General features: G+C 39.6%; 1 protein-coding gene across 4 annotated transcripts in view; it reads left to right on the top strand.

Annotated features, from left to right (window-relative positions):
• The window catches only part of FOXJ3 (forkhead box J3), a 133,316-nt gene that overhangs the window by 69,029 nt on the left and 45,387 nt on the right, over window positions 1-18,900 (top strand). For all 4 annotated transcript variants that reach the window (XM_056123079.1, XM_056123082.1, XM_056123080.1 and 1 more), the window contains exon 5: window positions 14,907-14,990. In XM_056123079.1, the coding sequence (XP_055979054.1) occupies window positions 14,907-14,990 (84 nt within the window). The remainder of the gene's footprint in view (window positions 1-14,906; window positions 14,991-18,900) is intronic.

The raw sequence follows: 18,900 nt of genomic DNA, 5'->3' as shown, positions 1-18,900 counted from the left end.
ACCTATTCCACTGCACCCCCACTTAAAGGATCAATAAGGCAGAATTTTTTTTTTTTTGTTTGGTGGCAGTTGTGCGAGGTGGCTCCTAGACAGTGCTAGGGGGGCGGGAGGCAGGGGTGCTGAGACCGCTCAGCAATTCTCAGCCTACTAGGCTTGGCGGGTGATGCTGGAGTCTGAGGATACAGTGCAGCTGGGGACCACCAGGGCCATCCCAGTGGTGTTTGGGGGCCCTGTAGGGGTATACCTACAATGCTGGAGGACCACGGGCACATGCCTTGCCCCTGTACTATCTTCTTGGCTCTGAGAGCTTTATTTGAGTTTGTTGTTTCTAATCTAGTTTGGCCATCTTCCTTTTTTGAGGGAGGTGCTCCCAAGTGGTACCTTGGCCACCCCAGGGATCCCTCATGGCAATTCTTGGCCAACTGGTTGGTTAGTTCCATGCTGGGGCCTCAGGATGCAGTGATGCTTGGATCCTATGGTTCTGGGGACCACGAGCATCCCCCTGGAAGTGTTCGAGGGCCACACCTGGTGATGTTCTGGGGACCACATGGTGCTGGAGATTAAATTACGTTGGGCACATATAAGGTTTGTGCCCTAAAGCCTGTACTTTCTTTCTGGGCCTTGTTTAGCTTTTTGGAGGGGAGGTAGGGGACTCACACCTGGTTATGCTCAGGACCTATTCCTGGTTCTGCACTCAGGAATTCTCCTAGCAGTGCTTAGAGAATTATCTGGGATACCAGGAATCGAACTGTAATTGGCCACTTACAAGGCCACTACCCTACCTGCAGTACCATTGCTCAAGCCCTGGCTTTTTTTTTTTTTTTAATATTGTATGTTAAATTTGTTTTGAAACTTTTACCAGGAACCACAGTTTATTTGTTACATATGAAAGGTAGATTTATTTGTAACTTTATTTCATTTGCAATGGAGGCTTAGGAAGGCACACCAACAATGTTCGGGGCTACTCCCAGCTCTGTGCTCAATCAATTGCCATCATTAGTGCTCAAGGGACCATGTGATGCTGGAGATCAAACCTCAGACCTCCTGCATTCAAAGCATGTGCTCCAGCCTGAGCTAGTTCTGTGACCTGATCTGTTTGTAATTGGCAAATGGATCTAATTTTTACTCTGAAATAAGCTGTTAAATTTCTGTTATTTTAGCTGCTTCTCCCCCTCCCCCCACTTTATTTAATTTATCTTCTGTTCATCCTTAGATTTTCAGTATATTATAGAGCACGGTAGCACTGTCCCGGCCAACCTGGGTTCCTGGATTCCTCTGCCCCTCTTGGAGAGCCCAGCAAGCTACCAAGAGTACCTTGTTTGCACAGCAAAGCCTGGCAAGCTACCCATAACGTATTCGATATGCCAAACACAGTAACAAGTCTCACAATGGAGACGTCACTGGGCCCGCCCGAGCAAATCAATTGATGGACAATGGGAGGATAGTGCTACAGTGCAGTGCTGCTTATAGAGGCTTCCCTTATTTTGTTTCGTTAGTCATATCAGTGGCAGTGTGACCTGAGCTTGGTTCTGGTTTCTTGGTTTGTAAAACTCAGTCTTTGCTGTACCATCTTTGATTGTCATAAAAGGTTACTACTTTAAGAACTAATTATTACATTTAAACCAAAACAAGGCAAAATAAAACAGAAGCTTCCTACGTTTATTAGTCTTCAATAGAAATTTTTTTTTTATCAGAACACATCGTTCTCATTATTTAGTCATAGTAATAAATATCAGATGTGCTCTTATCAAGTATATTTATAGGGCTGGAAAGCTAGTACCGGCTTATATCTTTTTGGCTTGCACACAGCCAACCGCACTTCATTCCCTGGCGTATGGTCCTATGAGACAAAAACATTCATGTTTACCAACAGGTTCCATTGTTTAAAACTTTGAAAACCTCAGATCTAACACATTTAGTAAAGAGGAAACTAGTGCAGATAAATGAGTAATGACCTGCCCAGGTTCACTATAAAATTAAAACTCTTAATATGTTAGCCAGACTTCCTTGCAAGACACAGAAACCCTACATAGACCTCAGTTTATAGGAGAAAATAGCGTCATGAAGAACTGGAGCTTGGTTCTTAATTCTGTCACTGGGAATGTCCAGTGTACTTCTTAGTTTGACCTGATTCTCTCACCACATTTCTGGGCCCAATTAGTGGCACAAAATCACCATCAGCAGCCTATGGCTTACTTTCTTCTAGTTTAGTAACCCTTAACAGAACGTGTTACCTAAAATAGAGCAAACATCTTAGAACTAATACTGAATAAGCAGAGTCCTCTTGGTGTTTTTATTCCTAGGTAAATTCTTCTTCCTCTATACCAATCTCCTTGAGAAGGAAACCAAAGTACTAGTTAAGATTTGATACTTGTGAGTTGTTTTTTCTTTTTGTGTTACAGAGTTCCCTGACATTTGAGGAGCTTTTTCAAAATCATCCTCACCACAGCGGGGGAAAAAACAGTGAGCCAAGTTGGGATGGGGAGTGGTGTGTGGTGTTGGATATGGGGTTGACTTTAACTCTTTAGCGTTTCGAGGCTGCTGCCAGGAACCCGATAGAGCCAGAGAGTAGAAATAGAGTAGCTTGTTAAGTTATTGCTTGCTGCTTTTTGTATTTCTAGAGAGGTGTGAAGTTCAGCCTTAACATGAGGAATATTGTAAAATATAAATATTTTATTGGCTGTTTCTAACTCATCTTCATTTTCTAGAAGACTTTGTCATAAAAGCCTATAGTAGTATTTGCTGCCCTCCCATGGGAACATTGATGACCTGAATCCATTTTCCTCTTTTTCTGGAAACAGAAAGCCACACTGCTGCTTTCTTTAACAAGATGAAATTATATTTTACATTCATAACCTTGCTGCTTTTTTTGGACCAATCCCTCTTTCCTTTCTCCTTGATTACAACTTTGTTTTTCATTCTTACAGACTGCTGTTTTTTAACTCTGGTTGTACGATTTAATCTCCTTTCTTTTTAGTACCTTTATTTTCTGCATTGTGTCTGTTTTTCTTTTCTTTTTAAATTTTAGACACCGTGATATACAGTACTTTTTTTTTTCTTTTTTTTGCTTGCTTTTTGGGTCACAACCAGCGATGCACAGGAGTTACTCTTGGTTCATGCACTCAGGGATTACTCCTGGCTGTGCTCGGGGGACCATATGGGATGCTGGGAATCGAACCCGGGTCGGGCCGCATGCAGGGCAAATGCTCTACCCGCTGTGCTGTCACTCCAGCCCTTACAGTACTTTAATGATCGGTTTTCATGCATGCTGTGTTCAAATACACGCCCTTTACCTCAGTTTCTGCTTTTCTTCCCCATTATCTGTGTGTCTGTTTTTCATGGTTTAAATTTTTGGTAAAAGTTCCCAGTTAAACTCATGCCTCTGGATTTTCTTAAAGGATGATATTTTTTTCACATTATGGGATGGGGAGAAACCCCATCAGTTAAATGTAATTTTAAAAATAGAGGTCTGGGAAAATGGCTGAGTAGTGAATATATGCCTTGCAGAATATAAATCCCTGGGTCTGATCCCCAGAGTCATGCACATATGTGCATACACAAATTCTCTCTCTCTCTCTCTTTTTTTTTTTTTTTTTTTTTTTTTTGCTTCTAGATTAGCCCCTTTGAGACCTTTTTCTCTTTCCCAGCTCAGAAAGTTTATTGGGAAATGTAATTCTAACAGTTGTAAGAAGTTTATGTCACTGATTACTTGAAGGCCACCTGTCTGTGCTGGCATACTTTTCTACACTGAATTCATGAAAGAGAGGGCTCTTTTTAAAATAGCTTTTTCTTGCTTGGGAACGCGGTTGTGGGGGACTGTAAATATTGATGTGTCCTGGTTTGTGAGGAAACAGCAAACTCACTTGTTAGTAAATTAAATTTTGGAAGTTGTAAGATGGTATTTTTTTCTATTTCTCCTTTATAATATGAGGCTATAACATTAGTGTCTTATCCCTGTTGCCCCCACTGAGGTTATTTTTATTTGCCCATTTTAGTATTATATTTGTTTATAATATTACTCGTTCCTTTTATGTCCTGTTTTGCCACTTTTTACCCCCTTTAGAAAAATGGGACTGGAGCAATAGTATAGTGGAGAGAGCTTTTGCCTTCCATCTTTCCTACCCAGATTTGACTCCCGGTACCCTGTATGGTCCCCTGGACACTGCCAGGAATGATCTCTGAGCAGAGTCAGGAGTGAGCCCTGAGCACCACTGGGTGTGACCCCACCACCCCTATTTAGAAAAGCTGTAGAATTTTCTGAGAACATTAAATATAACATTAAGAGATAAACAGTGCTGTAAGAACCATAGGTATGTAGCTGATGAAGGAAGATGAATTTAATTTAAAAATTTGTCTTTAAGATGGATATGTAATTTTATAAGCAAGAAGTTGGCCAAATGTCTTTTTTTTTTTTTTTTTTTTTTTTTTTTGCTTTTTGATGCACAGGGGTTACTCCTGGCTCTGCACTCAGGAGTTACTCCTGGCGGTGCTCAGGGGACCATATGGGATGCTGGAAATCGAACCCAGGTCCGCCGCGTGCAAGGCAAACGCCCTACCCACTGTGCTATCTCTCCAGCCCCGGCCAAATGTCTTTTAATGGGATAAGGGCCAGCTGCAGTGTTGGATGTAGGTGGTGTCTCATGAAGAAAGACAAATACAGAATGATCTCCCTTATATGTGGATCTAGAGTAATTGGATAAGGGAATGCGGTGTTTGAAAGGGGGACTGCTGGGCACCCTTGGTCCTGGAGTTTAGGGAGGAGAAGGGCAGAGAAGGAAAGAAATTGAGGTGGGAGGAAGTGATAAATGGGAAACAACAGTGAGGAGGGGTCAAGGGGATATTGGTGTTGTAAAGGAGTGGCATAGCTAATATCAAAACCACAGTGTGCAGCAGAGAAAACGAGATCCAAACTTCAACTACCAAACTTTAAAATGTGCCTGTCAAGGTAGCAGGCTCTAGGGATGGGGGGACATGGGTAGAGGGAACCTGGGAACCTTGGTGGGGAGGAAGAAGACAGTAGTGGGATAGATGCTAGAACATGGTATGTCTAAAACCTGTAAATAACTTTAAAAAGAACCACCTGCAATGGTGGCTGTGGCTGTGGGTCCCCTGGTGCAGTCCTGGCAGGTTTAGTGTTTGGATCTGGTGGTGTGGTACTCGGGGGTCACTCTACTATCCACAGCAAAACTCAGGGCACTGTGGTATTGAGGAAAAGAAGCATAGCCTTGCAGATATTAAATATGTGCCCTGGCTTTAGCCATCCCCCCAGCCTTATAGAAGTCTAAAATCAAAACTTTTTTAGATTTTAACTTTGTCTCCTCTTCCCCTGTAAACATTGACTCAGTAGCCTCATTTTAAATACTTTTTTTGACAGTACTAGGAAATTTATTTCATTATTTTTAAACATTTTATTATTTTTAATTTTTTAAAATTTTTATAAAGTTGTTCACAGTAAGTTATTACATTCAATAGTCCAGCATCAGTCCCACCACCATTACACCTTCCCATCATCATTTGTTTAGAATTTTCCCAACCACCACCCAGTTTTAATTATTTTGAGAATTTTACAGCCTTCATGTGAAGCAGCATCATCTACATCTCAGTCATACTTGTGTATATGCTTTGTCTTTAACAATGGTATTTGATAGCGTTTTATTTCAGCAGTTCTTGAGAATTAAAAATTTCAGTCTTACTTCTGATCAAACACATTTTGGCATTGATGTAAACAATCAAAAGCTTCTACCAAGTAAATTTTCCTTGCTTATTTGTTCACTTTCTCTTGCACTACTAGAAAAGTCTGTAGTTTATTTGTAGGATCCACTTTAATCTGAGGGTCAGAATTAATTAGAATTAAAACATTCTGACTGAAAATCCAGTTAAATATGAGTGACATGCTCTATGATACTGGAAACTTAAAGCATGCTCACTTTCCCTTCTAGGTTTTACTTGTTTATTTATTAGAGTTTGGGCCACAGCTGGTGGTGCCCAGGACCTATTCCTGTCTTTGTGCTCACAGTTTACTCCTGGCCAGGCTCAGAGAACCATATGGGATGCTGGGGACCCAGCCTAGGTCTGCCGCTTGCAAGGCAGATGCCCTGCCTAATGCACTACTGCTCTGCTCTGAGTTTTGTGTGTTGCCCCGGCTCCCTTGACACTGCCCCTCCCCCCGCTTCCAGGTTTCAAATTCATCCCCTTTTCCTCAAGACTTGGTGTCTTTGAAGAAGACCAAATCGGAAGTAGAATTTGAAGAAAAGCTGTAGTTTAGTTGGACAAAAGTAAAGAAGTGATCGTGTTAATTGGCAAGGAAAAAATTGTTACAGATTTACAAAGGAGGCTTTAGAGTTTGCTGTGTTTAAAGTGCTTTAAGGATAGATAAAGTCCCTACTTGTTATCATTTCCACCCACACTAAAATCCCTAGTTGAAGATAAAATCAAGTTTAATTTAGAAATCCATAGAATAAAATTAAGATAAAGTCAGGAATTAAGGAAATAAATGCAAGTGCTAATATGAGGTCCAAAAGAGAAGAAATGGAATCACTGATTTGCACGTTAAAGCAGAGTAGGTTTATGATTGTGAGACAGTTCTTAAAACAGCTGACTGGCTAGGAAACCCAGGAGAAGCAGGCATTCAGAGAGAATTTGAAAAGGTGAATTAAAGACTAAGAGTGATTCATAGAGAAGTAGAAAAGCATGCTAGAATTCTAGCCCAGAACCCTAATGAATACAGATAAAGCGATTTAGTTGTGGTTGCATTTTCTGTGCAAATGTAGTATTTTCTATACTCTTGTTAAGGGTTAGTGGGGTCTGGAGAGGTAATACAGATACCTCGGTGCTTGCCAACCTGGGCTTGATTCCTGGCACCCAGTGTGGTCCCCCAAACCCTGCCAGGAGTGATCCCTGAGCAGAAAGCCAGGAGTAAGTCCTGAGCACTGAACTTCCAAGAAAAGCGCAGGGGTAAGGGGGCACTCGGAGGACTCTAATGTTCGGTGGCCGAGAGCCACCTACACAGGCTGGCCCGTGGTGACGGCGACAGCTGGATAAAGGACCAGGGGAACAGAAACGGGGTCCCAGGCTTGTTACTCAAGTTTATTTCACTCTCCTCCCCAGCGTAGTCCAATCTCTCCCCTTTCCTTTTACTGTACAATCATAGTGGTAGTTTTGGTTGTAGCCCCACACATCACAGTTCCATCATCCTAGTTCCATCCTTGTAGACCTCAAAAGTCCTCTGCTGCTTTATATCTTCTTCCTCATCTCATTGTCTCTTTTCCCCTTACAGCATAGTTTCATAGCAATCATGAAGGGTGGGGGTCCGCATAGGTGTGGTTGATCATTGTCATAATAACAAACAGAGGTAAAGCCACTCCTTCAAAGGAAGTTCTAGTAGATTAACTCAAGGACAAAATCTCATCTATGTGAATGTTGAGGGATCAACATTCTAGATTACTAGAAAGAAGATCTGCTCAAGGGCGGGATTCCATCTAGTGTGTATTGCTTTCTCCTTCCTTCAGCTGGTAATCCATTTAAGCAGTAAATTTACTTCTTAAAGTATTTCTAGTCATTTAGTATGAACATGGTAAGAGATATTAAGTTTAAAGTTTGGCTCTTCCTGGGGACATCTCGCTATATATTCTAAACCACAGTCCTCAGGCCAGGTTAGTCTTTCCTAAGCCAGCAGGGTCCTTATTCAGTTACTTCTTTTTGGGTCATGACAGAGTTTGTCCATGACCATGCTCTTGTGGCACTTAGCTTGTTTCCTTTTGATGCCATGGTAGCTTACAATTTGCCCTGGTTCCATCCAGTCTCTTCGTTGGGACCCTGCTTTTGGAGTCCTAGGAATTAAGGGCAACTGAGGTTTAAGTCAAGTAAATATAGATGCTCAGGGGCACTGTTGTGGGAGTAACTCAATAAACCTAAGCTCCCTGTGTTATCCAAGTCCACTTTTGAGTTGGTAAAAAAGAAACAATGATAAACAAAAATCTAAGGGTTGGAGATAATATCTTGTTAACCCCTTTTCTACATCAAAAGCTTTAAAATAATTTGCTCATTTAATAATTGCAGAAATGCAGTTAGTATAAATATAATTAAGATTACATACAAATTATATATGTTTTCTATAAAAGCATTCTACATTTGAATTTTATATAGAATTTGTATAGAACACAAATTCTATTATTTGTAATGTCGTTTTGACAGTAAGTATAATGCAACCATTGCTAAGACGTAGTTATAAAAATATTATGTTCTTTTGCTTTTTGGGTCACACCTGGCGATGCACAGGGGCTACTCCTGGCTCTGCACTCAGGAATTACTCCTGGTTACTGGGGGACCATCTGGGATGCTGGGAATCAAACCCAGGTCGGCCACGTGCAAGGCCCTACCCGTTGTGCTATTGCTCCAGCCCCAAAAATACTATTTCTTGTTATTCAGTTCCTACCTCCACTCCAGATTCTTTCAGCTGATCTATTTCTGTTAAGTTTTTTCAGAAATTCGTATAGCCAAGACTCCTAGAGTCTAGCTTGTGTTGCTTAACACAATATATTTGTGATCCATCCATGTTATTATGAATGCTAGCAGTTCCATTTTATTTCACATATTCCATCATAATGGATTTATTTTAATTACCATTTGATGGGCTGGAGCGATAGCACAGCGGTAGGGCGTTCGCCTTACAAGCGGCCAACATGGCCAACCCGAGTTCGATTCCTCCGCCCCTCTCAGAGAGCCCGGCAAGCTACCGAGAGTATTCGATATGCCAGACACAGTAACAACAAGGTCTCCAATGGAGACGTTACTGGGCCCGCTCGAGCAAATCGACGATCAACGGGAGGGCCTTTACCTTTTTACCTTTACCATTTGATGAACATATGGGTTGTTGCCATATATCACTTCATTTGATAATATGATTCTTTCCTATTGGGCTCTGACTCATTTAGACTCATGCCAAGATTAAACTAGTAATATGGAATAGCCAGAAGAAGTTGCTTTTTGAGTTCTATTTTTAATATAGATGAGTGTCTCATGGAAATCCATCAATATCACAGTAAAACTTGAAACTTAAAAATAATTTCTAATAGGTTTAAGTTAATATGCTGGTGATTTTAAAAAGGTAAAGGCCAACTAGTAATCACTTAATGGTAAACACTTTATTCATGTTCTTGAGTTTTAGAGGCATATTAAATATGTTAACTTCATTTTTATTTAGCTTAATTTGAAACCAATTTATTTAAAAGAAATAGAAGTCTGAGTTGTTCAACAAGGATATTCCCAGGACCTAAACTGGAAATTATAATAGTTATTGTTCGTACATTCATTCTACCAACTAGTTGGCCTTTGAGTTCCTCTGACGTGTTTGATCTTTCATAGCCTATTTTTGTGATCTGAGTTAAGTAATCTGCTGTCCAAATTAGAAGCTTCTTCAGAATGAAGGGAACATTATTTCTAATTATGTTAGACAACAGGTATAAATAAACTTCGACTGAAACTCAGTAATACCGTCACACTCTTTGTCTATGGTGTATGCAAATGCTGTGCCTTAGAACAGTATCTTAAAATGTTAGGAGAAACAGAAACCCTTTCTAAACTGGATTGCCAGCTTAAACTGAGGTAGAGAAACAACTGATTGAGACATGACACAAAGCCAAGAAAGTCAGAGACTAAAAATAAAAAGGAAGCAGTATTATGTCTGGGATTCCTGAAATGTTACTTGCATTGAGAGCTAAGGAAGAGCAGAGAATAGTGTATGGTGATGAACTTTACTAATGAGTACTTATGCACGAATAGGATTAAATCATGAAATTTATTATTGATTTGGCAGTTTGGAATGGTTATTTATGTTAGAAAAACAGTTTTAACCTCATGGTTTTGCTCATATTTAATGAGATAATGGCTTTTTTATGAGGCTATTTTAGATCCTACGGCTGTTAAATGTCACATTGGTATGTGGTAGGGCAGTGTTTTGTTTTGACATAATTTTAATTAGATATAAATTATCTAGTGATTATAATGTATTTTATTTGAAGTGATAGATAGTAATGATAAAAAGATATTTTAGGTTCTCTATTGGGGGGTGTGGGCCACACCCAGTTGTGCTCAGGCTAACTGTGTGCATAGGAATCACTCCTGGCATGACTCGGGGGACCGTGTGTGGTACTGTGGACGAATTCAGGTCAGCTGCATGCAAGGCAAACACCCTAGCACCATTGGGTGTGGTCCAAAACCAAAAACCCAAAAAACAAAAGACAAGAAAAAAAATTGAAGACCAACCAAACAACAACAAAAAAATGCTCTTTGTCCTGAAGCCTATTTTGTAGAATGTTAACACAGACATTGTAACTTTGTTATCCCTTTCCCTTCCCCTCCCAGCCTGGATCCGTGCATGGGAGGCAAGTGCCTTACCTATATCACTAGCACTCTACAAGAAGTCCTGTCCTCCACAGCTTCTTACTCAGTGTCATGGCATACTTTTTCCTAGTATTTTGCTTTCATTATACAAGTATCTTTCTGTATTTTAACTGTGGTTGTAAGTAACTATTTTAAGTAAGTCTAAAATACTGGTGTATTCAGTTTTTATAGTTGATTTATGTCAGGGGCTGGATATGGTAGTGTAGGGGTCAGGCATTTGCCTAGCAGTCCCTGCTTTTTAATCCCCAGCTCTGCATTTGGACTCCCAAGCATTGTGAAGTGTGATCCTTGAGCACAGAGCCAGGTGTGAGGAACAGTCCTCAAAAAAATGAGCAAATGCAGCTTTTAATTTTTGCTTCTGTGTTTTGGGCCACACCAGATTGTGCAAGTGGGTCGCTCATGGTGGTGCTTAGGGAACCCCATTCTGCTTCTCCAACCCAATTCAAGGCCTCACAGTTGGAAGGCAAGTGCTCTACCACAGAGTGACGCCAAGGCCCTGTACTGCTTTTTAAATTAACTAAATGGGACTTTGGGTAAATAATTCTACATAACAAAATTTGCTGGTTTTGTAAAGTAATATTTTAAGTTATAATATTTCAAAAAAAATTTTAGTTAAAAAACCAACCTGGTTCTCCCTCTCCAGCTCCTGGCAGCCAACTTTATGACTTTGATTAAGTACCTCAAGAAAATGGAATGAAACACTGTTTGTTTCAGACTGGTTTAATTTTATATAAGATTATATCAAGATTCGTGAAGTGATGAATTATGTATCAGGTTTTTTCTTTCTTTTAAAGACTAATGTTCCATTGTATGTATATATAATGTTACCTATTCTTTCACTGATAGACATTAGGGTTGCTATCACATTTTAGCTATGATGAATAATGTTATGAAAATGAATGTGTATATATTTGCTCTAGTTCCTGCTTGCACTTTTTCTGGGTCTATACACAGAATTCAATTTGGTGCTTTCTATGGTAATCTATAAAGTGCTGAGCACATGCCTTGTATGTCTGAGAACTGGCTTGACCTCCACCACAGCCTGAGTGACCCCCAACACAGCTTCTGAACACCTCCAGGTGTGACCCAAGAGCAAAAAACAAAAACAACTTGCCAATCCACATATTTCTAAAGATATTTTTTCTCCACTGTTTATGCAGTTTTATATTCTCAATTGCTGTGCACACAGGTTTCGATTTTCCAGGAACTAAACCAACACTTGTTAGACATTTTAATGGTGTGAACTGGTATCTTGGGGGATTTATTTATAAAGGAAATGGTATAATTTAATCCAGATAATAAAGACTAGCCCAGTCTTGAGGTGGAAGATTTTAGGAATTTTTGTTTGTTTTTGTTTATTGTTTTGGAGTTACTTTGTGCTCAGTGATTTGGTGTTACTTTGGTTCAGGGAACCATGTGGTACTTTCTGGCCTGATTTTGAAAGAACGGTTTTGTGAATTATTTGATACATTTTTTTTTCAGTGAAGCAAGATGGTTTTTATTGAATGAAACAAGAAAGATGCAGGGGGTGGGTGGAGAAGGAAAGGAATACATGTCCCAGAGAGAACCTGGGTTTGAAAGAGCAAGCAGTTGAAGAGACGGTATAGAGACTAGCAAGTGAGGCACATGTTCTGAGGTGAGCAAGGGCTGGAAAAGCAAGCCTCTTTTGTGACTTTCTTAGCCTGTGTTTACATCTGTGCATTCATTGTTTCCGGAGTACAAAATGAGTGTTGGGCTTCTGAAAAAGTTTTCTTTCATTTTATCTTACTTGTGCCAAATCAAATTCATATTTTGTATGGAGGAATGGCTGGATCTTTATTTATTATTTTTTATTAAAATGTCTAATAATCGATCAATCAGGATTGGCGAACTGATCTAGTACGTTAAGTGCTTGTCTTGTGTATGGATGACCTGGGTCTGATTCACAACACCACGTTTGGTCCCTCGAACTCTGGCAGAAGTGATCCTGGGGCACAGAGCCAGAAGTAAGCTCCTAGCTTTGCTGCTGTGCTCTCCCCACCAAAACAAAAACAAATGCCCCCCCCCCCCCCCAAGCCCCGGATCAGCTTAAAGTTTGAACTGAGTGGTTCCCCCAAACAAAAAGTAAACACTGCAATTTATTTTCACCCAGTGTGATTTTTAAACTGTAGTCTAATGAGTTCCTTTTGTTTTCAGAAATGAGTCGAAAACTTTTCCTATTTAATTCAAAAATTTTAGCAGAACTTCATTAAACTTTTTAATGTTTATGTTCTATAGCATCTACGTTTCACCTGGTTCATCATTCTTGCTCGAATTTGCATCAGGTCATATTTGATAGAGTCATTAGCTAAAACCTAGTAACCATTTTGGAAAGCTACTGTGGCAGAATGCCTCAATTGTAGTTTAATAATGAACTGAGTGCCAATCTCGGGTACCTGGATAGGTTAGGACATGGCATCTTAGCATGTACTTTGACAGTCTTAGCATAATTTGTCCAACAGCTTTTTTCCTTCCCGTCTCAACAATTTTAAGTTAAATATTGAGCTTTGTGTCTTATATTGTACCTGGCATTATGAATATAGAGTAAGTTCTGCCCTTAAACTCATTGCTTTATAGACGGAGATAGAGATTCATAAATAAAATTGTGTTGATCTAATGTATTAGAGGTGTAGAGATCTTGTAGAGGAAAGAGTGATGAATTATTTGTTACAGGAGAAGCAGCAGAGAATTTCTATAACATCTGAGGTAAAATTTAAAGGTACAATGAGTTGTTCAGCTTATCTGTTTGCTGACCTCACTGTCTGTAGATGATACAGGGAGTAACATCAGAAAGTAGAGTACGCACAGGCTGATGAAATAATATGATATGTTTAAGCAGTTTATTCATCTTAGACAGAGTGTTGGAATAGATGAGGTTTTCTTTTCCCTCAATATCAAATTGTGACTGAAAATTGTAGAAAGATAAATAATAAAAGACTCAATTTTAATATGAAATTATAAAATTAGGATGACAAGCATTTTATTTGTTTCTAAAATATCTTTTTTCTCTCTTTTCTTTCTTTTTCCTTTTATTTTTATTTTTTAAACAGGAGCCATCTCCCTGTACTTGCTTACTCCTGTTGATTCGTTGCCTGGTAGTATGAACCTGATAGTTTGGTACTTGGGCCCAAAAGGGCTTAGATACCACCAGGCCCACGTCCTGTGGTGTTGGGTATGGGTTGTATGGTGTCAGGAATTGAACTCGGGGTTTCATACATGCTCGCATGTTGTTCTGCTGCTTGAGCTATTTCTCCAGCTTCTCCTCTTCTTCCCTTCTTGCCTCTAGAGTGAGCGTGTAGGGCTATGTTGTGTATAGGCCCGAAAAATGAGGAAGGAAGAAACAATCAAGACTGTTGGGCTGATAACTCAAGAGGTGTAGCACGTGCTTAGTAAGGATAAGGCCCTGAATTCTAGCCCCAGTACCACATGGCCCTCTCTGAGAAAAATTAAGACATTGGTTCTGGTGCTGGTTTTTATATCATTGATTGAGCAAACCACTTTCCTGTTTCTGAGCTTTATGGAAACTACATGGTGTGTATTTTTGAAAATATTTTTAAAGAAAATTAAACTTCTGAGTATCTGGAAAACTTCTGAGGTATAAGAATATTAAAAAACAAAGAGAATAAAAAATTGCAGCAAAACAAGCAATAAAAGATTTATGTGCAAGGCTGGAGAGAGTATAGGGTAAGGTGCTTGCCTTGCACAAAGCTAAAACAGGTTTGGTCCCTGGTACTGCATAGGTCCCCTGAGCACTGCCAGGAATGATCCTTATGTACCACCTGGCGTGGTTTAAAACAAACATAGACAGACATTGCTTCCCAGCATGTATTTATGATCTAAAAGTTGGGTGGTTTAAATTTCTAAATCGTACTGCCTTGATTCGTGAGGTTTCATGCTACAGATACCAGTGTCGTTGTACACAATATTCTATTAGATGTGACTGTCATGTGCTATTATTATTATGTAGTTAGAAGTAATACGTGTTTAAAAGTATTCTGTTCACTCTGTCTGCTTCTCCCTCGCCCTCTTTCTCCTCTCTCTCTCTCTCTCTCTCTCTCTCCCTCCCTCCCTCTCCATTCTCCCCTTCATTTTCTCCCCACCCCTGACTGCTCAGGGCTTACTCCTATTCTGTGCCCAGGAGTCATTCTTGGAGGTGCTCCGGACACATATGTGGGAGGGTATCAAAGTCTGGGTCAACTCTGTGCAAGGCAAGTACTCTACCTGTGTACTATCTCTGTAGGTTATTATTCTTTTTAATTTGACCATGACAGGAGTTTTTAGGATCTTGATTTTTCCTATTTAATAGAGTTACAAATGAACTTTTCGTGTAAACTCACTTTTCTCAATCCTAAGGAAGGTTTCTTCTCATACAGCTTTTCCAGTGGTACTGGCAAAATGCATTTGGAAGCAGAAGTTTATAAAAGTCCATTTTAATGTTACAGAGTTCGATACTATATTGTTAACTTAATTTGTTTCTTTATTTCTAGGGGTCCTATTGGGCAATAGATACCAATCCGAAGGAGGATGCATTGCCTACTCGGCCAAAGAAGAGAGCACGATCTGTAGAACGGGTAAAAGCTCTTTCTCACAAATTCAGTGTAATAGAGTTATTTTGTTATAATTTAGATTTTAAAGGATTATTTACTTTTTTTTCTTGTTTTTTGTTTTCAAAATACTTTTTAGGCTTAATTTTTTTTTTTAATTTTTATTAGTGAAACACCATGAGGTTCAGTATTGTAGACTTGCATGTACTTGGGTTTCAGTTATACAATGAATGAGTACCCATCCCTCCACCAGCGCCCGTTCCCCACCTCCAATGCTCCCAGCATCCCTCCCACCCCCCCATCCCACCCCACCCCTGTGGCAGGGCATTCCCTTTTGTTCTCTCTCTCCTTTTGGGTGCTGTGGTTTGCAAAAGAGGCACTGAGTGACTGTCATGTTCTGTCTATAGTCTATTTTCAGCATGCATCTCCCATCCTGGGAGGGTCCTCCCAACACCCTTTACTTGGTGCTCCTCTCTCTTTCTGAGCTGCCTTCTCCCTCAGCATGTGCGGCTGGCCTCCACAGGCTTAATATTTTTCTTTAAGTGAGGTGCACAGTTTTGAGTAAATTATGTAGAAGCAGTTTTGTTTTTTATGTGCATAATCAGGGCCTAGCTGTTGTGTGAGACTTGAATTCAGGTTTCTTAATTTTAATTTGGTGTGTTCTGCAGGAGTGCTAGTTGTATAAAATAATTCCCTTTCATTTTAGATAATCTGGTTACATTGAATTTTCCTGATTTTCTGTATAGGGCTTTATTTTTCAGCCTTGTAGTAGTTTATACATGGGACCAGAGAATTAGTACAGCTGTTAGGTCTCTTGCCTTTGCATCCCATATGGTCCCCTGAGTAGTGCAAGGAGCGATTCCTGAATGCAGAGCCTAAGCATGGCTGATGTAGCCCAACCCCTGCCCCCTCACAAAGCCCTGGGGAAAAAGTAGCAGTTTATACATTTAAATACATAGATCTCTAAGTGTGATTTTGATTTTTATGATGATTCTTGCTTATAAACTTGGGTAAAATTTTATTTGCAAGAAAGAAAAAGCAATTATAGTTAATATCCTGAGTTGATTTTAATGTAATTTTTAGTCAGTACTCAAGCTATCAAGAATATTAACTTTATTCTTCAATTTTTTTTCTATATTTTTTAGGTCTCAACCAAATATCTTGTGCACTATCCTACTATACAATTCTTTGAGACCTATTTAAAATGCTGATGATTCTGTGAAGAATTTTTTAATGTTTTTTATTTTTCTTTAATTTGGGGTTCAAGATTTGGGGTCACACCCAATAAATGTACTTCTTGTTCTGTGCTCAGGGGTACTCCTGGTGATACTCACTAGCAGTGCTAGATATCAAACTGGAATTTACCTCATGCAAGGTACCTATACGGTCTCTCCAGCCACCTCATTTGTATTCTTGAATAAGGTAAAGGTAAAGGTAAAGGCCCTCCCGTTGATCGTCGATTTGCTCGAGCGGGCCCAGTAACGTCTCCATTGGAGACTTTGTTGTTACTGTGTCTGGCATATCAAATACTCTCGGTAGCTTGCCGGGCTCTCCGAGAGGGGCGGAGGAATCGAACTCGGGTCGGCCATGTTGGCCGCTTGTAAGGCGAACGCCCTACCCGCTGTACAAAATTCTTTTTATAGAATTTTTTTACATTTGTCTCATCATCCCTTTCTTAAGGGCACAGAAAATATCTTAAATTTCCCCAGGGTTACTGTCTTTTTTTTCTTTTCCCACAGCTTGTAGTGTATTAGTAAGTGTTCGGAGAATATGCCAGGGCAAAGGAAATGGAATTTGTTTAAGGAATCTGAATAAACTTAGTTTAAAGTTGTTCTATGATCATTTATGTTACGGAGATAAAATTTGTCAGACTCAAAGAAAAGAAACTTGAACTGAATTTAAATTGCAATCGAGTGATTGCATGAAGAATAGCAAATTTGTGGAGCCCACACAGGAATTCAGTATTCCACTTGGCAGGCTATGTAGAATTAAGACTAGATTAGTAACGAACCAAAGCTTAAATTTAAATTTTAGTACTTGAAGCACAGATGCTATTTCAGTGGTATGGTGTAGGACTTTGGACCACAATCTGTGGTGGTCCAAATCTACTGTGTGTTTGGGGGTTGCTGCTGGCTGTGCTTGGGGGACCTTCCAGTTCTGGAGATCAAATCCTGGCCTTACACATGCATAGTATGCACTCAGTGCTTTGAGCTATCTCTCTGTTCCCTTGTATAGAATTTTAAGACTATGATGTTGATGAATTATTTATGTAATGATTTGAGAAGAAATGCACCTCAGTTCAGCTTTCCAGCCTCTCTGCCTTTTAAAATAGACTTTGTGCAAATACAAGAGGGTCATGGAAACAGTAAACAAGATAGACAAACCATTTACTCCCTGGAAAGATATAGAAAAAAAAAAACAGAGGATCAGAGATGAAAGAGACTGTAAGACTCCTCAGAAATATGAAAGATCATAAGAGGTTATTATGAATAACTGCTATCAACCTGGAGAAATGAATGAATATAATCTCCCACAACTGAACAGGGGAGAAGTAGGAAACCTGAACAGACCAGTTACAAACAAGAAAATGGAAATAGTAATAAAGTCTCCCCAGAAATGAAAGACCTGATCTAGAAAGATTTACTGGTGACTTCTATCAAATCTTCAAAGACTTACTACCTGTAATTCCCAAGCTCTTTCAAAATACTAAAGATACAGGAATTTTTTCAAACAGCTTTTATGAAGCTCACATTTAACTTGTTACCTAAAGCAGATAGCGATATTACTAAAAAGGAGAATATCAGACCAATTACACTGATGAACATCGATGTCACAATACTCAACAAAATTTTAGCAAACTGAATCCAATAGTATACCCCACAATTAAGTGAGATTCAAGCCGTAGGGGTGCAAAGGTGGTTCAAACATCTGCAAATCAATCAGTACACCCTGTCAATTAAAGATAAAATCTTAAAGTTCTATCAGTTGATACATCACCTGTTTCATGTTAAAAAATAAACCCTCAACAAGATACGAATAGAAGGAAATGCCCTCAAGATTTTAACAAGCATGTACAAAAATTGCACAGCTAGTATTACACTCAGTGGGGAAAAACGAAGCTTTTCCTCTGAGATCAGGGCACAAGGCAAGGACATTCACTTTCCCCATTATTTATCAAAATTGTACGGGAAGTCCTAGCAGCTGGTTTTAGGCAAGAAAAAGAAATCAAAGGAATCCAGTCGGAAAGAAGTCAGATTGTCTCTATTTGCAGATGGTAGGATAATATATGTAGAGAACTCTATAGAACCCAATAAAGACTTTTTTTGAGAAACATTAAGCCAGTATAGCAAAATCAAGACACAAAAATCTGTTGTATTCCTGTATACAAATAACAAACTAGAAGAGAAAGAGCTCTGAAAGAGGTACTTCATTTGAGGCTAGAGGGATTTCTGTGTAGTTAATCCCAAATTTTATGCATATTAGCTGACAATCTTTATAGCAACTCTTCAGTGATAAAATAGAGACATGAGCATTAAATGTTCCAGGGATATCAAGGACAGTGGGTTTCAGGGCAGGATTATGAATCCAGGTATGCTCTGTGCTGTCTCTGCCTTGTCAAAGTCTACAACACTGAATCAGATTCCTTTTTTGTATACTAATCTTGTGAGCTGGGCTGGAGTGATAGCACATGGGTAGGGCATTTGCCTTGCATGCAGCCAACATGGCCGGCCCAAGTTCAATTCCTCCGCCCCTCTCGGAGAGCCCAGCAAGCTACGGAGAGTAGCTCGCCTGCAAGGCAAAGCCTGGCAAGCTACCCGTGAAGTATTCGATATGCCAAACACAGTAACAAGTCTCACAATGTTACTGGGCCCTCTTGAGCAAATCGATGAACAACAGGAGGACAGTGACAGTTTTGTGAGCTAATGGTTCCTGATTT

This window comes from Sorex fumeus, unplaced genomic scaffold (genome assembly GCF_029834395.1).
Source record: "Sorex fumeus unplaced genomic scaffold, SorFum_2.1 ptg000047l, whole genome shotgun sequence".
Classification (NCBI taxonomy): domain Eukaryota; kingdom Metazoa; phylum Chordata; class Mammalia; order Eulipotyphla; family Soricidae; genus Sorex; species Sorex fumeus.
This window is presented reverse-complemented; position numbering and strand designations above follow the sequence as displayed.